This window comes from Haemorhous mexicanus, chromosome 9 (assembly GCF_027477595.1).
Source record: "Haemorhous mexicanus isolate bHaeMex1 chromosome 9, bHaeMex1.pri, whole genome shotgun sequence".
NCBI lineage: Eukaryota > Metazoa > Chordata > Aves > Passeriformes > Fringillidae > Haemorhous > Haemorhous mexicanus.
Genome location: NC_082349.1, coordinates 5,862,463 through 5,881,515, shown reverse-complemented (window position 1 = coordinate 5,881,515; position 19,053 = coordinate 5,862,463). Strand labels below are relative to the sequence as shown.

Below are 19,053 nucleotides of genomic sequence, written 5' to 3'. Positions count from 1 at the left end.
CGTAGGATTTGGGAAGATGTTGTTCAGCTGGAATGTGATCTTACCTTGGCTTCTAGGTGGCAAATCCTGAGGGGGCTAATAATGAGATTTCTCTGTCTTGGGGATATTCATTAACAAGATCATCATCTGTAATGAGATTATCCTGTCACCAGATGAAGTTGTGCTCAGTTCATGCTGTGATGGGAAAGTCGTCAAAAGTAATTAACTATGGAGGTGCAGTGGGGTAACTGGGATGTGACAGAAGCATGAACAGAGGTCTGGGCCCTGACAAAACCCTGAGTTCTCCATATCCTGCAGTGCTCAGGAAGGGACCAATGGAACCAGTTCTCCAAAGGCTGGGGAGTAACAGTGGTCATTTTAGGCAATAGCTCAGAATCATTTCAGAAAGAAGTGCCTGGAACTAGAGCGAGACAGTAATCACTCATTCACTATTTTTTGTTTGACTTCATGTGTTTGATATCAGAAGGAATGGGACAAAAGACACAAAGATTAAGAGTTGTAGAGGTTATCACAGTTATTGTACAAAGCAAGTAATACACAGTCACATCACAGCAGTTTATTGCTATTGACCTCTAGAGTTCTAACATTCCCACAGTGTAGCCAGAGGATGACAAGAGCAAGTACTTTTCTTACTTCCTAGGGAGCAGAGGGCAGGAGGAATAAGCTTCCAGCTAGTTTAAACTAAGATCACTGGATCGTGCTCAGGTCCTCCCTCAAAGTCTAATTTTCATCAGACACTCTTGGCTACATAAAAACTTCTGAAGAGTTTTTCAAGATTCTTCTAAACCAGAACAAAGCTATTCTCATGGCTTCCACTGCTAGACTCATGAAACACACTAGAATGGAAAACAGTGGACCTTTAATTCTTGTCAGACCTCAGAATCTTGTTGGCCTGGAAGAACAGGGCAGATATTTGATTCATAGTTTGAAATAATTTGAGAAGCTGTGAAGTTAAGTAGCATCCACATGTATGATTCAAGTGTAGCTTCTTCCATGGTGTGTTTTAATGATTGCCAAATGGACAAAACAGGATTAAGAAAATAAAAAACAATCTGGAGCTTTTATAAATAATTACTGCACATCTCACTCCTTTAATCAGTTTGGGAAAAAATCCACAAAATTGTAATTTAATGTTCAGACACCATTAATTAGCTTGTATAGAAAAAAACCTGTCAAGCCTAAAGGGAAGGGTAAGATATCTTCAATTCTAGGAATTATATATGACTAGTTAAAAAGGTAAAGTCAGTTTCTACATTGTTTAAGGTATTTGTAATTGTACAAACCAAAGAACCAAGTGCTAAATTTCATGCCTGCTTTGAGGGAAATCCATGTAAAATCCCTAAGACTAAAATAGAATTTTTGACGTAAAGAAGACAGGAATTCTTTCCAATATCTTGGAAATCTAATTAGTCCCATGCAAACAAGTAGCTAAACCCTTTTGAGCACCTCTAGGCTTGTTCTGGCTGTCACAGATAAGCATCAGGTATTTTATTTACAAATAAAAATAGAACTTTCTATCTTCTCTGCAATTCTCTAGGTTTTTCTCTTGCTGTCTGATGAAAGCACATTTTTTTGTCCTGTCTCAAGATCAAATCCTATATCCCCAGAAAGGGAAAATACAAGAAGCTGCTGCTAAGACCCCATTCTGCATGTTTATTTTGTCTTCCTCTCTACCAGAAGCCATCTGGATGTTGCTTTGAAATAGATGGATTATGGATAAAGTTATCAGAAGGGATTAGTGTGATTAGAAAGACATTAATCCTGTCAAGAAGTAATGGTCAAGTATTAACCACCAGCAGTTGTTCCTAGAATGATGTTTGTTTTCATTCATCCCGTTCCCTCCCTCCCATTCTCATTTTGTAATTGCATGCCGTGGAAAAGACCTTCCTGGGCAAGTTCTGCCAGTGAGGCTGGGAAGTGCCTCCACCAGCTACATTAGAGATGATTATATTCCAGTTGAGCATCATGAAAGGGAAGTGCTGCCTTCACTAATGCTGCTTGATCATGCAGGCAGGCTGTGGCTCACCTTTTTGTCAAGGTCAGTGCCTTCAAGTCTCAACTTGATAATAATGTGCATTTAATCATCTCAAAATGCTTCACCAGTGGAACCCCCTCTAATGCAGGAGGGCAGTATCTCCATTTTATAGACTCAGAAACAGAGAAATTAGGGCACTTTTAGATGAAAACAAACCACTTACAGTGAAAAAAAAAATCTGCCTGAGGTGATCTCTATTGCAGTGAACCATCACATTTTCCTTATCTGTGCCCAGCTATCTGTGCTTTCAGAAAAGGCTTCTTCACTTCCATGGAGGCACTGTTTTCAGAGTAATGCTTGCAATAGAGAAAATAAAACTCTACAGTGATGAAAGAAAGAGATAAGAAACTTTGGCTCTTTTTATAGTTTAATGCTTGAGTTCTTAGTCTCTAGTGTACTTAAAATTATTTCAGCAGTAAGAAAGATGGATCAGAATGACTTTTTCTTTTCAGGATATCCTTTTGCTTTCTTCTAATATGAAAACCACTTACAGAACAAGACCCTGCCATGGCTGCAATAGAGCAAGGGCAGTGGTAGTGCTGGGAGGATCACAGCCCAGCCCTGTCTGCTTCACCCTGCCCCATGCTCTGCCCTTTCTGACAGAGATGTGTCACAGGAGTTTTGCACACTACTGGTGTGCTGCAGCCTTCTGCTGATCTGAACACATCTAAGGAACTATCTCAGTCACTGTGGCCAGTGCAATGATCCCCAGTGTCTTGTATTATCAAAAATTTCACAGTATTACAACCTGATTTTCAAAGGAATTGATAAGTCTAGAACCCTCCTGAAGGTCCAAGGGGCTACTAAGGTTCATCTCCTGAGCAAATTCAGTAGTAGAGAACAGCTTTTTAAAGTTTAGACACTTGATATAAATGAAATTGTGTCTAAGTTCAGAAAAACCCCCAGCTGCAGAAAGTGGTAGCTGTACTACAAACAGGAGTGCTGCAGGAGTTTCTGTATGGTTGGATTATCAGCTCTAAATAGCACTTGAAATGTGCATTCACTTTTCAGAGCCCTAGTATGTAACTATTTTACTAAACACAGTGGAAGCCCAAAGGTGTCAGGCATGATGGAAAATCTGGCTCTTGATCTTCAAGCAACAAAAAAGTGTCAGAAGATCAATACACTGTTTGCAGTGATTATGTTTAATTTTACAGCTAGGCTGCAAGGAAAGAAACCAATCTACATTTGTAATGCATCATAACATGCATAATTTTGAGATTTGGTTTCTTAAATTGCTTTGTAAAATAGTAAGATTTTTATTTTTTACCCAAAATATTGATATCTCCTTTATAATCTAACACTTATAACTCTTAATGACAAATTGACATACACAGCAAAAATCCTGCCAGTAATTCACATTTTATTTTCTATTTCTTGTGCAATAGGAAATCTGCTGTTATGGACTGATATAAACAAGGCAGGACTTTGTACAGCACACAGTGAAGGCTGATGTGCAGTGGCTGTTCTGTCACCTGCAAATGTGAGGTTACTGTGATATATCTGTGAGTTCTGGAAGGGATGAACAGCAGCCTTTGCTCACTGACTGACAAAGGGGATTGCAGTTTAGCTCATGCAGAATTCAGGTTGGCTTGTTGATTTCAGCTGTTCTGATTTTTAAAAAAAGTGTTTCCTAAATTCGAAGGTCAGGATGCAAACAAACCCAAATTATCTATTAAATATGGATGTGCAGCTTCACATGGTGGAAGGAGCCAAGAATCTTATTAATACTTAGGTTTTTTTTTTTCTTCTGTCAGTTCTTTCAAGCATTTTTAGATTAAGCAAAAAGCAAAAGGATTTGAAACACAAATTTGGATTATAAACAAATGTCAGATGTATTCAACTGTTTTTTGTCTAAGAAAACAGAGGGAATCCAGCCAGCCCCTCAAGCTCCACATGTCATTCCCATTCCTTTGTGAGACACTAAGTATTTTAGAGCTCTCAGAGGACTACAGAAAAATTCTGTCAGGTCACAAACAGTTCATCCCCCATTTGTAATCACTTTGGTGCTTTCCACACCCATTCACTCTGTCACCACAGATTCCTCTTGCACGTCACTAGATCCCTACTGACACTCCCTAAATCATTTCTGCTGGGTTGGTCCAGTTTTGTCATTATGATGTGTAATTGCAACATGTCATTTTTCACTGAAACAGTCTGGACCTCTGGGTTGCACAAACAAAAGGAAACACTAGAAAACAGTATTGGATCTGAGCATTAGACTTAACATTCCTAAACACAGCTAATGGCATTGAAAATGTTCCAGATGATAATGTGGAGAAATTTCTGAAGATGTCTCAGGCATGGAGGAGGGATAAAAACTTTACTCTACAAGCTGAAGCTGTCTCAAATGATGACTTTTGGGGTAATCTGACACCAGTTCTGCAATATAATAGCAATATGGAGAATTGAAAATAGTATAATGGTGTCAAGTGAGATGCTTTCTGACTGCTGCTTCTTCCCCTTGGGTAATCCTTATCTTTCAGTTTCATCCAAGTGGTTTTGCTTTTCACTCTAAAAGTAAATATAGTTATTCCCTCTAGTCATCTCCTTAACACTCACTTCTCTACACTGACTTTCTCCACAATAAAGACTTGATATATCCTAGGAAAGAGCTAGCATCTTGTTCTCACTGGGGTGAAATGTACTTTTGTTATTATTCACATTACAGTGATACACATGACAGGTAGTGCAGAAATGGGACTCTCTCCACTTTATGTTGTCATTCAGGTCCTCCACAGATTCCCCATACACACCCCAGAGAAGGTTTTCCCTCCCCTGTTGGGGAAGGCCTGTTCCCCAGTGTCAATAGAGGTGAAACAAAGGGAAAAGTCCACAGTCCAATAATGTGAAGTACACAAGCCCTGTGTTCCCAAAGCAATTTCATTCTATGGAAAATACTTCTGTCTTGATACTTCATGGAACATTTTTTTGAGCAGGCTCTTCAGAGACCCAGAGGCAGCACTTCGCAGCTGCTCCTCAGTACCTCACTAGATAATACAGTACATAAATTTGGCTGCACTGGATTATAGAACTATAGAATTTTTTAGGTTGGAAAAGATGTCTGAGATCTTTAACCCCAACTGTCCTTCCCCCAGCACTGCCAAAGCCCACTAAACCATGTCCCCAGGCTAGGAGCCAGATCTGCTCCTCCCCTGTGGCCTCACCAGCACCTCTGCCTTGTGAACAGGAAGGGAGAGTTGCATTTCTGTTCTGTGGAAAATGCCAGTGTGAGTTCCCTGCCTACTGAGAGGAATCCATGCCAAACCACCAGCATTAGAAACGCCTCAACAGTGGTGAATTGTTCAATACTATTCCAATAATACAATAATATTCTTCAAAACTTTGCAGTTGTGACAGACCAGGTTTCAGTATCAGCCTCCACAAGAAGCTTAAGTCAAAGCAGTCGTGCTTACTGAAAATCAAGGTTCTGGCCCACTGGGAACTGATCAGTACAAAGCTGGTAACATGAGCTGGAGATGATGTGGCAGAGAATGGACAAAAATGTTCTGAAGGAAGGTGACATTGTGTGAGTTGTGGCACAGTGCACAGTACACCTGGCCTGTGCTGGAGCTGGCACAGACAGGAGCAGGTCAGAGGGTTTATATTGTCTTTAGCAAATGTGAGAAGATATTAAGGGGAAAGTTGAGTCTTTGTTCCTCTCCCAGTCTTTTATATCATGCAGAGCACAAAAACATTGACATCAGATTTGATTACTTCAAGCATTTAAGAAGTTGAGAAACTTAAGTGATGCACAGGTATCTCTGCCAATCAACTTGTCCTGGGAACGAGTGAAGGAATCCCGTATGTGTGTGTGTCTGTGGAAGTTTATAACTAACCACAGTGAAAGAAAGTGGAAGGTTCATTGTTTTCTGGATAGGGAATGGTACCGGCAATCCCCGGGATGCGGAAGCCCGGGCAGTGATACCGGCAATCCCCGGGATGCGGGAGCCGGGGCACTGGTACCGGCAATCCCCGGGATGCGGGAGCCAGGGCAGTGGTACCGGCAATCCCCGGGATGCGGGAGCCGGGGCACTGGTACCGGCAATCCCCGGGATGCGGGAGCCAGGGCAGTGGTACCGGCAATCCCCGGGATGTGGGAGCCAGGGCAGTGGTACCGGCAATCCCCAGGATGCGGGAGCCGGGGCAGTGGTACCGGCAATCCCCGGGATGCGCGGAGGGGGCGGGCGGGGGGAGCGAGGCGCGGGTGCTCGGTGTCCCGGCAGAGCCGCCCGGTGGCCGCAGGGTGCCTTGCAGGGACGGCAGCGCAGCCCGAGCTTCCGACCGCGCCGGGAATGCCGGAGGGGCAAGGAAAGGGCGTGGAACAAACCTGGGCAGCGGGATCTGCCTGGCGGGTTTGATAAACACAACTCTCAGGGCAGGATGCACAGGGAACTGTGCGCCTGCCTGATGGAAAACCCGAGATCTGCTCAAGGCTGAAAAGTTTTGTGTAAAAGGAGGAAAATACACTGTTTGCATTGTCCCTGTCAAATGAGGATCGAAGCCTCTGCCCCAGAGCGAAACAGCGAACTTTAGAGTTTCTGAAGCTGATCTTTCAGACTTGTTGAGGACATCTCCCTATCGAGCTGCAGTGAGAGCTTGGACAGTGTCTAAATGTGTAACTACGAATTCAGATTTGGCTGCTATTCTCTCTGAGCTCTCTTAATATTTGCATTCTCAGGTCTAACAGCAGTATCCCGGTTTTACACATAAAGTAAGCAGTCTACACCTAGTAACTACAGGCTCTAAAATTTGGTCTTTTGAGGTTCCATTACTGAGTATCCCTTGGGCAGACATGAGCTGTCGACTATTCGTAATTTTCTTTATCTTTCCAACAGAAGTGTTGTGTGGGTCCCTGTTCTCTCAGCTGAGAAAAGGAAACTCTTCACTCAGGGGATACTGACAGGTATGAGCAGGGCTAAATCTCAGGTAGAGGATGGGTGCAATAAATATATACTTATTTCAGAGTTGTTCAGTGAAACTCTTCACTCAGGGGATACTGACAGGTATGAGCAGGGCTAAATCTCAGGCAGAGGATGGGTGCAATAAATATATACTTATTTCAGAGTTGTTGATGGGTGCAATAAATATATACTTATTTCAAAGTAGCTTTATGATGCTATAAAGCTTATTAATATAATCAGACACCTGAAATAATTTCAACCCCCCACCCTTAATGAAGGTCCATGCCTCAACAAAAACAAAAGCTCATGCAGAGCTCAGACTGACAGGCTAGTGGGTGATGGTTGCTTTTCCAAGATTTTTCTATCTGTGGGAAAAGAAAGAAGTAAGACCACAGATGACAGGAGACATCAGAAGTAGGTACAGGAACTCTGGGATAGAGCAATTCCAGGAGCAGGAACAAAGTTCAGGAAATCAAGAAACTGTACTTTGAAGAAATGGTCTCCTGTTGTTTGACAGATTTCCTCTGCATCCAAGGAACTTTTAAAATAAACATCATTCAGGGATACCTGACTGTATCACAATTTCCTCATTCCTAATGAATACAATCTGCAGAGTTTTGTTTTAACTCTCTAACAATCAGGTCAAGAGGGGGAATACAAATTTTCAGCCATTTCTGTTTAAGGCTGGATTTTTGCTAGTGGTCTGTAAGCACAAGATTTTCTAGTCTATTGTAAATCTTATGACCTATCCAGTTGTCACTTTTTACTTCTGCTACAACCCTTCTAAATAAGCTCTGGACTTGGAAACAGGATAGTTTGCACTAAGTCTCTCTTTTAATCTTCTTTTCTCACCTCTTCTTTTTTTTACAAGTAATTTCTTTACTTGTGTGTTCAAAGAAAAACTTGCATTTATTTCATCTAGGAGAGCAATATTTCGAGTCCTTTTTCTGGTACTGTGCTCCTGGCTTTTGTAAACCATAATAGAGAGTAATTTAAAAGATAATTTAAATGCCAGTACTCTGGCAGGACAGACTGAAGATATTCCAAATCCACAAAGAAATGTAGTTTAAATGTGCATAAAGATTGATAAAAATACAGTACTGGTTTACTGATTTTATGAAATACGTGTGTGGAAAACACTGTGCTTGTTATTAAAAAACCCAAAAGACAACCAGCCAAATATGCCCAAACTGTACAAGAATGTTGTTATATCTGGAGTGGTTTTTCCTTGCAAACCTTGCCATTTCAGTTTGTGCTAGCAGGCACTGCTAATTTGTTATACAGGGAGATGGACTCACACTTGGAAGGAGAATGGAACTTCTTTGAAGGTTTGTAAAGTTTCTCTCTTTTCACCTCAGAGGACACAGTGCACTCACTGTGACAGTGAGGCTCAGAGCTGTCACATCTCCAGGCAACTCAGAGCCATCACAGGTTGTGCCAGAGCAGCTCTTTGCTACTGTGCTGCTCTTCCTAACATCTCTGAATATACTGGAGGATCAAAAGAACTGCACATTTTAGGGAAGGCCATGTAAATCTGCTTCAACCCTTCTCTGTCCTCCTTAATATGTCACTTCCTCATGTAAGACTCTTGTTTTCTTTGGAAAACTTTCATTTCATCTCTCAAAAAAAAAATCTCCTTACATGTTTTGTCTTGGTGTTCTCTAGGTGCATGGGCCAGGACCAGGTGTGAGTCTGTGGTTATAAAACCAGTTTCATGCATAAAGCACCATGACTCAGCTTTGTTCTGTGAAAAACCATTAGAAGGCAGGTGCCAGGGTAGATGATTTAAAAATAAAATTAGTGCTGTTAATTGTGTTCATTTTCAGCAACTGTCAGTGATTTGAAGACTAGAAACTTGTTTTTTTCTCAAAGTGGAAGATGAGGTCTTGATGTATGAATTAGGTTCCAGAACTGGAACCAAATATCGCAGTAATCTTTCCTCAGCTCTGGTAAAGTTAACTTGGTTACTTTCCATCTCTTTAATAACCTCCCAGTCTTGGGCACATGAGAGAGTTTTTGGCTATCCAGGTGGTGTTTTGTTGGGACTGCAGTCAGTGGGAAGGCAGTCAAACTTAGGGAAAAGCCTGCCCTAAGTGACACTCTCCCACTGCAAAGGCAGCTGCCATGCACCAGTCAGTTCCAGCACTGAGATCATTAATTCTGCTATTGATAAAGTACCACCACTAAAGGTTCTATCTTTAACAAATGAAGAAATCACTTTCACTTCCAGCCAAAGCCAGCTATATATTGTTAGTTCACTGGAGACACAGGGTTTTTTCAATATTTATCATACTATAAACACATACAGCACACCTCAGAATGCTTCAGGACACTATGAATTAACTGTGCTTTTTCATTGTATTTGTACAATGTATTATTTCAATTATTTAGATTTAAGGCAGGCTTTTTGGTAAAGTGAATTATTTATTCCATATATTTAACTTCTAAGTAGCTTGAAGGAAAAAGTCCTCCCATTACATGGGAAAAAGTAAACAAATTTTAAAACCCCCATCTCATTAATTGTAAAGCAAATAACACCTATATGAGGTAGAAATGATGTATGGCAGAAATGATCCTATCAATTCAAATACATGTTATGGCTCCACTATGAATATGAATGTGCAGCAGCAGTGATGCCTCTGGCACTGTCACCTAATTCAGCCACAACTAAGCCATTGTGATGACAAATCTCTATTAGGAAACTTCAAAAGTTCTTAGAATATTGTATTCACTTACCTTGAGACAACCAGAGGGAGAATGAGCATTTTCAGCATCCTCATCAGTAACTCACCAGGAAACTGGAAGTAACTAATTTCCTGGAAATACATGGAGAAATGCTTATTGTTTTGAGCTAAAGACTAACTGTCTTCACAAGTGCTACTAGAGCTGTGGATCAGATAACATTGCTAGAATCTGCACTTTTGGTGCAAAGACAAGGTGGCAAAGATAGCAGGCTTTAAAAGGTAATTTTAAAATTAATTAGATTACATAATGCGTTCTTATTCAATGAACACACTGCATTGTTCGTTCCTTTACAAAGGAATACAAAAATGGAATGTGCCATCTCTTGGAGACTACTGTTAACCAGTTGCCCTGAATAATCTCTCCATTCTGCATTTTTTCTGTTTTCCTAGACGTGTTTGAAGCTATGGCTTGGACATAAACGATGTTCAGACAGACAGTGGTTTGCCGTAGCAGAGGCCAGAATTGGTTTAATGTAGTTGCATTTACTAAATGCCTTATTTTCTAACTGAGATTTCTGTTTTGTGCTCAAACAGTGCATTTACTAATGCATGTTGTTGTCTAGTTTGTCTGACTGATACAGCAGAAATGAGCACCAGCAAAGGGCTTAGTTGAAGTATGCTGGGGGAGAATTCCCCAAGTGACTTCAGTAACATGTTCTGGTAATGATGGGAAATCTCAAATTTATTAATATGAGACACTATTAGTGTAATATAAACATCTGCACCCCTGTGCATCTGATACTGAAAAATGTTCCCAGTGTTTTCTTAAGTTGTATGTGTTCCAAAATAGTATAAACTGCAATATATTGTACTACCAGTTTCTGCAGGCCTATATGAAATGCTACATTTCATCTACCTTAAATGTCTGCTATTATTATCCATACCTGCAACATTCTACTGTGCTCCTGCTATGCTTCCCAGGTGTCTGAGAGACCAGAACCTTTTGCTAAGCTATTGTTTGAGAATGTGTGAAAAGACCCAAAGAACAGCACAGATTGACAAACAGAAGAAATGAAACAATTTTAACAAACACATACAGGTGAATTTTACCTTCCAAAGCCCACCCTGAAGTTCCCCAAGGTACATATGTCTTTTGTTATGTAAGTCTGGCATTTCCTCTGCAGGGACTTGCTGTGAGCTGCTCTTACCTGCTGCGAGAGGCGCCTGGTCCTCAGGAAGAATCCCAGGAGGCAGCCGATGGTGACGGACAGCACGGAGAGGATGAGCAGCCCATTCCTTTTACAAACATCTTTGATCCGAGCGAGGATTGCATCCAGGGCCACCGCCATGCTGTCCTGCCTGCTCTTTGGAGAAGAATCAGCATCCCATGGGGAGAGAATTCAGCCGCTCCTCTTGTTCGGGTGCACAGATCTGGCTCTGGATAGATCAGATCAAAGCACTTCCAGTTCTGCTTAGCTGACCTGCAAGGTCACCCCTCTGCCAATAGCCACCAAGCAAGCAGCTGGCATTATTGTTCCAAATTAATACCAACAATCCTATTATCAACTACATCATTAAGAGCCTGGAAGAAGATTAGGGGGCTCTGGAAAATTAGAACAGAATGCAGTAGTATTTCTAAAACAAGACCAGTTCAAAACAAAGTGACACTCCTGGGGGAAAGGCTATGCATTCCTCAGTGTCCCCAGTTTGGGGTCTGGATACCCAAACCCAGAAAGGCAACCCTGCAAGCCAGCATTCAAACAGGGAACAGAGCAGTTTTCCCAAAGGGCAGAGCAGGTAACGTTTTGAACAGGACTATCACAGCAGGGCAAGCTAGGTGAAACTGGACTTCATTAATTAAAGCAGGCTTGGTTTTTTTTGTTACATTGCCAAAAAAAGGCTGAATGAGCAGCATGAGAGACACGCATCAAACAGGAAATAGCCACAGACTGGAACATGCAAGGACACCTTCTGTCACTGGGCATTTATTATCTTGGAAGTGAAATGATTTCACTTTTCTTCCAACCACTATGTTGATTAGAGTAGGGCCAATTTACTTTCAGAGGATTATCAGACTAAGCCACAGGGATTGCTTTCCTTTCCTTTGCTGTGTTCGCATTCAATCCCAATGCTGATTTTATGCTAGTGAGTGTCTGATAAAAATACACCACCATAACCATTCACATGCTATGCTTTCTTATGAAGGCATTTCTGTAGTTTTTGGTATATTTTCAGATTATTCAATGTTTTTATGGAAAATTTTCCCCACAGTACAACGAGGTTGTGTGGTTATAATATTACATTTTATACTGTGATCAAGTATTTGTTGTTGCATGCTTATGTATGAATGAAAAAAACCTCAGGAGAGATTAAACTGTTCTTTTTGGGGGCAGGATCTCAATCCTGTGTAGTCGGTAGGACATATGGATACACACACACAGAGAAAAAAAAAAGCAGAGTGGGAGAAAGTAAAAGAAAAAATACGAGGAGTCCATATGTTGAACATAAAAAGAAGTGGATTGTAGAAAATTTTATTAATGAATCAAAACGTTTTATTAGTGTGTATGTAAGAGGACTGATGCAGAACCGCCTCAACACCCTGGTAACTTTGCTACCTTAGCGGCACGTACCGATTGACTTTTGGAATGGAATAACAGAAAAACGCTTCTCTTTTCCCGTTCGTTCCCGGGGCCCCGGGAGGAGCGGCGGGCGGGGCTCCGGGATTGGTGGGCGGGGCTTAGCGCTTGGTGGGCGGGGCTCCGGGCGCGGCTCGGCGCGAGCCTGACGCCATCATGGCGGCGCGGCAGCTGCTGAGGGCGGCTCCGGGGCGGCGCGGCTACAGCGGCGCTGGCGCCGCCGAGTTCCTGCACCGCAGCATCGTGCCCACCATGCACTACCAGAAGAGCCTGCCCAGGTATGGCGGGGCCGCCGCTCCGGGGGGACGCGGGCAGGGCGCGACGGCGGCGGCTCCGGGTGTCCGCTGTGAGGAGAGGGCAGAGGGAACGTCCGCCCCGGGCGCTGCGGTGCGCGGCTCGCTCGGTGCGCGCTGTCTGCCGAGGAGCCGGTTCGTCTTTCCAAGTGTCAGTGTAAGCGGGTTCGGCTTGCCAGGTGTCCATGTAAGCCTGCTACTGATACAGCCCCTTGGCGCCCAAACCCTGTGAATGTAACGGGATTGTACTATCAGAAACAAAACTCAGGCTCCGAGAAAGTTGACAAAGATACAGAATGGAAAATTTGTGAGAAAGAGATGTCCAGCACCCAGCTGTGAGGGGATGGGGGGCCGAACAGGGCTGGCAACCGACCTGTTCCTTCTACAGAGCTGCCTCTCCTAGCAGCGGTTCCTGACACTGTATTTCCTGTGATGGATTAGCTCCCATCACTGCAGTACCTTTGTAAAAAGACAGTCAGTTTGGTTTTCTGCCTTTTTTCCAAGAATATTATGGTGTGCTGACTGGTGTCCCTCTAGTTCCTTGCTTCTCTTATTCCACAAGAAACTTATGAGGCTTTTAAGTATTAGCCAAATTTATGTATAATTATATATACAATATAGTGTGTTTATACATATCTATATGTATAGTATATATAATAGGATAAGGAAGGATATGGAAGAAAGGAAGCAAAGAGACATGACTGTGTGAGAAACACAGGCTTCATTAATACCCTTGCTCATCAAGTGTACATCTCTGTGTTTCACTTCCTGCAGACTGCCAGTTCCCAAGCTAGAAGATACGATTACGAGATACCTGAATGCCCAGAAACCACTTTTAAATGATGAGCAGTTCAGGTATGGACAAACACACGTTGCAGTGTCATGTTCTGCTTGAAAACCAAGTGTTAACGTAAGAAATGTGACTTGTGACAGCATTTTGGCTCTTTTCTTGATTGTTGTAGGAAAACTGAAGAACTTGCTCATGCCTTTGAAAAGGGGATTGGAAGAGAGCTGCATGAGCAACTGGTTGCTCAAGACAATCAGAACAAGCATACAAGTTACATCACAGGTTCGTTGGCCTGGTGGGTCTAGGGCAAGTCTGCAGGTCATCACACTTCATAATTGCTCATGATGCCATAAGTATTATAGGCTAAAACTTTAAGTAGTCCAGAAACTTGGAATAACCTGCTGTGAACGCCCTCTGTGGCTGTATTTGAGCAATTTCAGAGGCTGGTAGAAAGAAGAATGTTCATTATCTAATGTCATCTATTCTACCAGAATTCTGGGTAGATTGTTCCAGTATCTGTGGTATTTTTTCATGAGTTTATAGGGTTAGGTTAAAGAGGAGCTTATCTAGCACTTCCCTTAAGGAAACTGAAGCAATAATTTCCAAATAATTCCATGTTATTTAGCAAGAAAAGTAAACTTTGAGGGAGGGGAGGGGTCACAGAGTGTAACTAAGTTTGGGAGGCAGAAATCGTCAGTAGTTGGGACTTAAAAGCCCTTAAAACTACAAAACTATATTCTTTTAAAGAGCCAAAGAAAAGGAGTGATAGAAATAGGAAAATGAGAATAAATAGAAACAAATCAGGAGAGGGAGAGCATGTGTATAGATTATTCTTACTTTTGATTATTCTCTTTTATTATTGCTTCCAAGTATAAGTGTCTGCTCCTGAAAGTATTAGATAGCAGCAGAGATGGAGACAGTCAAATAGCTGTGGAAGTAGAAGTTTCCACGTTGCCCAGTGCATGCACTTCTATCCTTGCTGTCTGTTCAGACTGCCTGTTAAGGTGTTAGCTGCCACTCAGTCTGTAGAGAATACCAGATTATTTCACAAAAACTGCTCTTTGGTTTGTTGTATTTTACTTTCCATTCACTTTGAACAACATCTTGGGTTTTAAGTGGTGGCTTTATGTTGTTCATCAGTGCTAACCAGTATGCTGCTTTTTGTCTATGAATGGTGGAGTGTCTGTATTGCTTTATGTTCAGTTGTTTTTCTTCTTTATGCCTCATAAAAGACCTGTTCCACTTGAAATTGGTTTCTGAAAGAATGTAGAGTTGTCTCCACCCTGGACTTTCAAGTCTGGGGTTAAAAGGCTACGTGTTGATGACAGATGTGGTTTTAAAACTGTAGTTGAGTGTTACTTACTTACTTGTGAGCACCTGTAATTAAAGTTATGACTTAGCCCCTGGAACTACCCATTGCCCTTCTCACAGTCCAGGTGCAAGGTTCAGCCTTCTAACCTCAGCAAGATGCTCAGTGACAGAGTTGCAGAAATTAATAGTGTAAGAGTAGGTAAAGGCACGAACCACTCCAAATGTGAGGTGTGCACCAAAATAGAGCTGGGGAGCTGCACTGTATGTCCTGGGAGTTAAGGTTTATCATTGAGCCATAAAGAAAACAGGGAGTTGGCCCTTGTTGCTAATGCCATGGACACCCTTGACATGGATTATTCCAAACCCAGTATTTTTATGATTAGCCAACACTACCCTTCTTCATAATGGGTTTTGGAGAAGTCTTGGGTGAATTATTTCATATGTTTGTCCTGCTTAAAGGCAAGTGTGTGTGATTCATGATCACTGTTGGACTACATGACCCTCTTGTCTGACTTGGGAAGCTGATTTTTTGTTCTGACTTCTTTCTCAACTCTCAATTTTCAGGTCCCTGGTTTGACATGTACCTAAAAGCACGTGAGCCTGTTCTTTTGAATTTTAATCCATTCATGTCTTTTAATCCTGATCCGAAACCGGAATACAATGATCAGCTCATACGAGCTACGAACATGACTGTTTCTGCCATACGTTTTATGAAGACCTTCAGGGCTGGTTACCTTGAACCAGAGGTTTTTCACCTCAATCCAGAAAAAAGTGACACTGAGATCTTTAAAAAAATTATCCGATTTGTGCCTTCTTCAATTTCTTGGTTTGGTGCCTACATGGTCAATGCTTACCCCCTAGATATGTCTCAGTACTTCAGGCTTTTCAATTCTACACGGCTTCCTAAGCTCAGCAAAGATGAGCTTTATACAGATGAAAAGGCAAAACACTTATTGGTGTTGAGAAATGGAAATTTTTATGTGTTTGATGTTATTGATAGAGATGGAAACATGCTGAAACCCTCAGAAATACAAGCACACTTGAAATACATCCTTAGTGACAACAGTCCGGCCCCGGCCTTCCCTCTTGGCTACCTCACCAGTGAAAACCGAGATACATGGGCATTGCTGAGGAAGAATCTACTGGACAACGGCAATGAAGAAGCTCTTCAGAAAGTAGACTCTGCCTTGTTTTGTTTAAGTTTAGATGATTTTCCCATTAAAGACTTAGTGCACTTGTCCCACACTATGTTGCATGGAGATGGTGCAAACCGCTGGTATGACAAATCCTTTAGTCTTATCATAACTAAGGATGGCACTGCAGGAATTAATTTTGAACATTCCTGGGGAGATGGTGTGGCTGTGCTCAGGTTCCAGAATGAGGTTTTTAAAGATAGCACCACGACACCAGCCATCAGCCCCCAGTCCCAACCTGCTTCAGTTGACTCTTCCAGAGCAGTGCAGAAACTTGACTTTAAGCTGAACGATGCCTTAAAAGCAGGGATTACCAAAGCCAAACAGACGTTTGATGCCACTGTAGAATCACTGTCTCTTAACATGATTCAGTTCCAAGAAGGGGGCAAGGAGCTTCTAAAGCAGAAGAAGGTGAGCCCAGATGCTGTGGCTCAGCTGGCCTTCCAGATGGCTTTCCTTCGCCAGTACGACCAGACTGTTGCCACGTACGAGTCTTGCAGCACTGCAGCTTTCAAGCACGGCCGTACAGAAACCATACGGCCTGCCTCTGTCCACACAAAGAGATGCTCTGAAGCCTTTGTCAAGGGACTCTCCAAACACAGCACTGAAGAGCTGCAGAATCTGATAATGGAGTGCTCCAAGTACCATGGCCGTTTGACAAAAGAGGCTGCTATGGGTAAGTAGGAATGCATCAAACACTCCTCCTTTTGCACTAAAATGTTTATAAGGTTGCTGTAAATATTTGCAACTCAATATTTTAATGCTGATGGATGTCTAATGTAAACTTGTCAAAAATAGTAGCAGAAGGCTGCAGTTTAAAGTAACCTTCCCTCATTCTGACTCATTTCTTGATAGAGAGCAGTGCCTCTGTGCTTCCCACAGGACCTTTCATGTGTTGAGAATTTTTTTATACTTTACTATACTATACTTAGAGCAGTTGGACTATTTGAAGATTTACTTAGTGCATGTTGAACAAGAACTTTGGCTTAAGTCTGAGGAGGTACTGTCTTATCTCTGCAGGGGATAAAGGCTATAACAATTTCCAAATTGAACTCATCTTTTGGCCATGCTACTCCTGGCATTTTTGTAAATGCTTTCTTTTGAACTGTCCTTCCCAGAAGCATTAAAATTGATAGCAGTAAAACTGACTGTGGGATATGATCCCATAGAGTCTAAAATTTACCTCCTTTTGTTGGTGCAAGATGCTCTTCCTCTTTAGATTTGTAAATTTTAGGGAATACTTTTTCTGCATTAAACAACTTGGCTGTGTTCAGGTAAAGAGTTACTCAAAGAATGTGATGTATTATTAAAATTGTCTGTTAACACTGCACTTTTGTGTACTTTCCTGCTCCTGTTGAGCCTTGCAGTAAAACAAGCAGGCCCCGTTCTCCTAGGACATGGGCATGAAAAGTCTGAAAAATATTTCCTATCAGTACAAAAAAAACCTCCAGTTCTACAGACCTCCTCTTTTGTGGCTGAGGTGAGTTTACTTCCCAGAGAAGTCAGGCACCTCTCTCACACCTGTTATTGTCTTTGTGCAGGCCAGGGCTTTGACCGGCACCTCTTCAGCCTGCGCTATCTGGCCTTAGCCAAGGGGCTGGCGCTGCCCGAGTTCTATCAAGACCAAGCCTACGCCCGCCTCAACCACAACATCATTTCCACCAGCACCTTGGTGAGCCCGGCTGTGCAGTTAGGAGGGTTTGGCCCCGTGGTGGCTGATGGCTTTGGAGTAGGGTATCAGGTACAAGATGACTGGATAGGTTGTAATGTTTCCTCTTACCCGGCTAGGAATGGTAAAGAATACCTGCAGTGTATACACAAGTCACTAGAAGATATCTTTAATGTTTTAAAGGGCAAGAAAATTGGTGGTTAGACATAAAAATATTGGAACACTTTAGAGTTGCAGAACAAAATGCAGATTATGTCTAATTGACATACTAATCAGTGTTCAGCATGGATGAGACTGCCCAGCTTAACTGGCTTCATGTATCATCACTGAACTTGAATACTGTTAAATTCACTAGGAAATTTCTGTCTATTTCAAAGAAATGAATTACAGGCCTTGAATGCATTTCAGGAAATAGAGACATTAACTACATCAAATTAAGTAACGGATCCATGTGTTCTTAAAACACATGATCTAAAATAAGCATTGCTATTGAGTTAATGAACTTGGAGCACCTGTGTTCCATGAATGTTTGGACAGACTACAGTACTGTGATACCACTCTTGAACTGTTTGGTTTTAAAAAAATACATGCAATAATTTTAAACATGGAAGAGTGGTTCCATTTGCACTCTTGGGGTAAGCTTGCTTACTAACTTATCTCTTTAAACTTGAATTTATATCAGAACTGATTGTGCCTCAACTGCTTGAAGCCTTTCCACTATAACAGCTTTTAGAGACACAAAAATTGAAGTGGGAGGCTTTAAGAAACCTGCAGTCACCAACTGGGTTGTTAAACTGACTGGAAAAGACTGTATTTTAATAAAGCTGCCTATTAATAACCACAAAGTTATTTTATTGCCATATCTAAATCATACAGCATGGACAATAGCTCATGTTTCTTACAAAGGTTGGAAAGAAAACTGCTGCAAGGACTTTCCACTCTGTCTGGTATGTAGATCTTGAATTCCTGCCTTTTACCCCCTTGATTTCCACTCTTTTTTCTTCTGGGAGGCCAGGTCTTTCTGTGGAGCTGATTTGCACAGTGGTGTTGGCTTCTGTGATCTGTGTAAAACTAATGCAGTCCGTGTCCCACTGGCACGGACAACCAAATGAATCAGCAGAACAGGGAAGTCTGAGCACATTGGTTGGATGTGACAGATCAGGTTCAGAGGCTCAGGAACTACTTTCCTTTGCTCTTCCTTTGGGTATCTCAGCTTCCAGGTTCTCCCAGGGTCTTTTTCATTTAGCACAGTAAGTGTAAGCAATACCCTGTCCTGAAGTATGAAAAAAAAGTGCTAGCAGGGGAAAGCCTTTCATATGTAAGCCTGAAGGCTTTGCTCTTGTGCTGTTCTAGTTTTCAGCTGAAAAGCAGTCTTTTTAAACTTACTCTAAAACTCAGCATGATTTTGTTCATTTAAATAAAGAAAGGAAGGTGATAATTTGGGAAGATGCAGGAAATGTGTCAAGAAACAATAATCAGACCAAAAGTCTGAATAAAATTCACTAAGGATTGGCTGGGCTTTTTTTTTTTTTTTTCCCCTT

General features: G+C 41.9%; 2 protein-coding genes across 5 annotated transcripts in view; one reads left to right on the top strand and one right to left on the bottom strand.

Annotated features, from left to right (window-relative positions):
* The window catches only part of SLC1A7 (solute carrier family 1 member 7), a 47,070-nt gene extending 36,031 nt beyond the window's left edge, over positions 1 to 11,039 (bottom strand). For both annotated transcript variants that reach the window (XM_059853493.1, XM_059853494.1), the window contains exons 1-2: positions 10,832 to 11,039; positions 9,676 to 9,755 (exon numbers count right to left, since the gene is read on the bottom strand). In XM_059853493.1, coding sequence (XP_059709476.1) covers positions 9,676 to 9,755; positions 10,832 to 10,972 — 221 coding nt within the window. In that variant the 5' untranslated portion in view covers positions 10,973 to 11,039. The remainder of the gene's footprint in view (positions 1 to 9,675; positions 9,756 to 10,831) is intronic.
* A 1,351-nt stretch (positions 11,040 to 12,390) lies between these two features.
* On the top strand, positions 12,391 to 19,024 carry CPT2 (carnitine palmitoyltransferase 2). 3 transcript variants are annotated; one of them, XM_059853789.1, is made up of 5 exons: positions 12,391 to 12,537; positions 13,327 to 13,407; positions 13,515 to 13,621; positions 15,215 to 16,519; positions 17,385 to 19,024. In XM_059853789.1, the coding sequence occupies exons 1-5, from the start codon at positions 12,416 to 12,418 to the stop codon at positions 17,714 to 17,716; spliced, it is 1,947 nt and encodes a 648-aa protein (XP_059709772.1). In that variant the 5' UTR covers positions 12,391 to 12,415; the 3' UTR covers positions 17,717 to 19,024. The 3 variants fall into 3 exon arrangements, with proteins under 3 accessions (XP_059709772.1, XP_059709773.1, XP_059709774.1); XM_059853790.1 differs by lacking the exon at positions 13,515 to 13,621 and having other exon boundaries at positions 12,398 to 12,537; XM_059853791.1 differs by lacking the exon at positions 12,391 to 12,537 and having other exon boundaries at positions 13,486 to 13,621.
* The last annotated feature ends 29 nt before the right edge of the window (positions 19,025 to 19,053 follow it).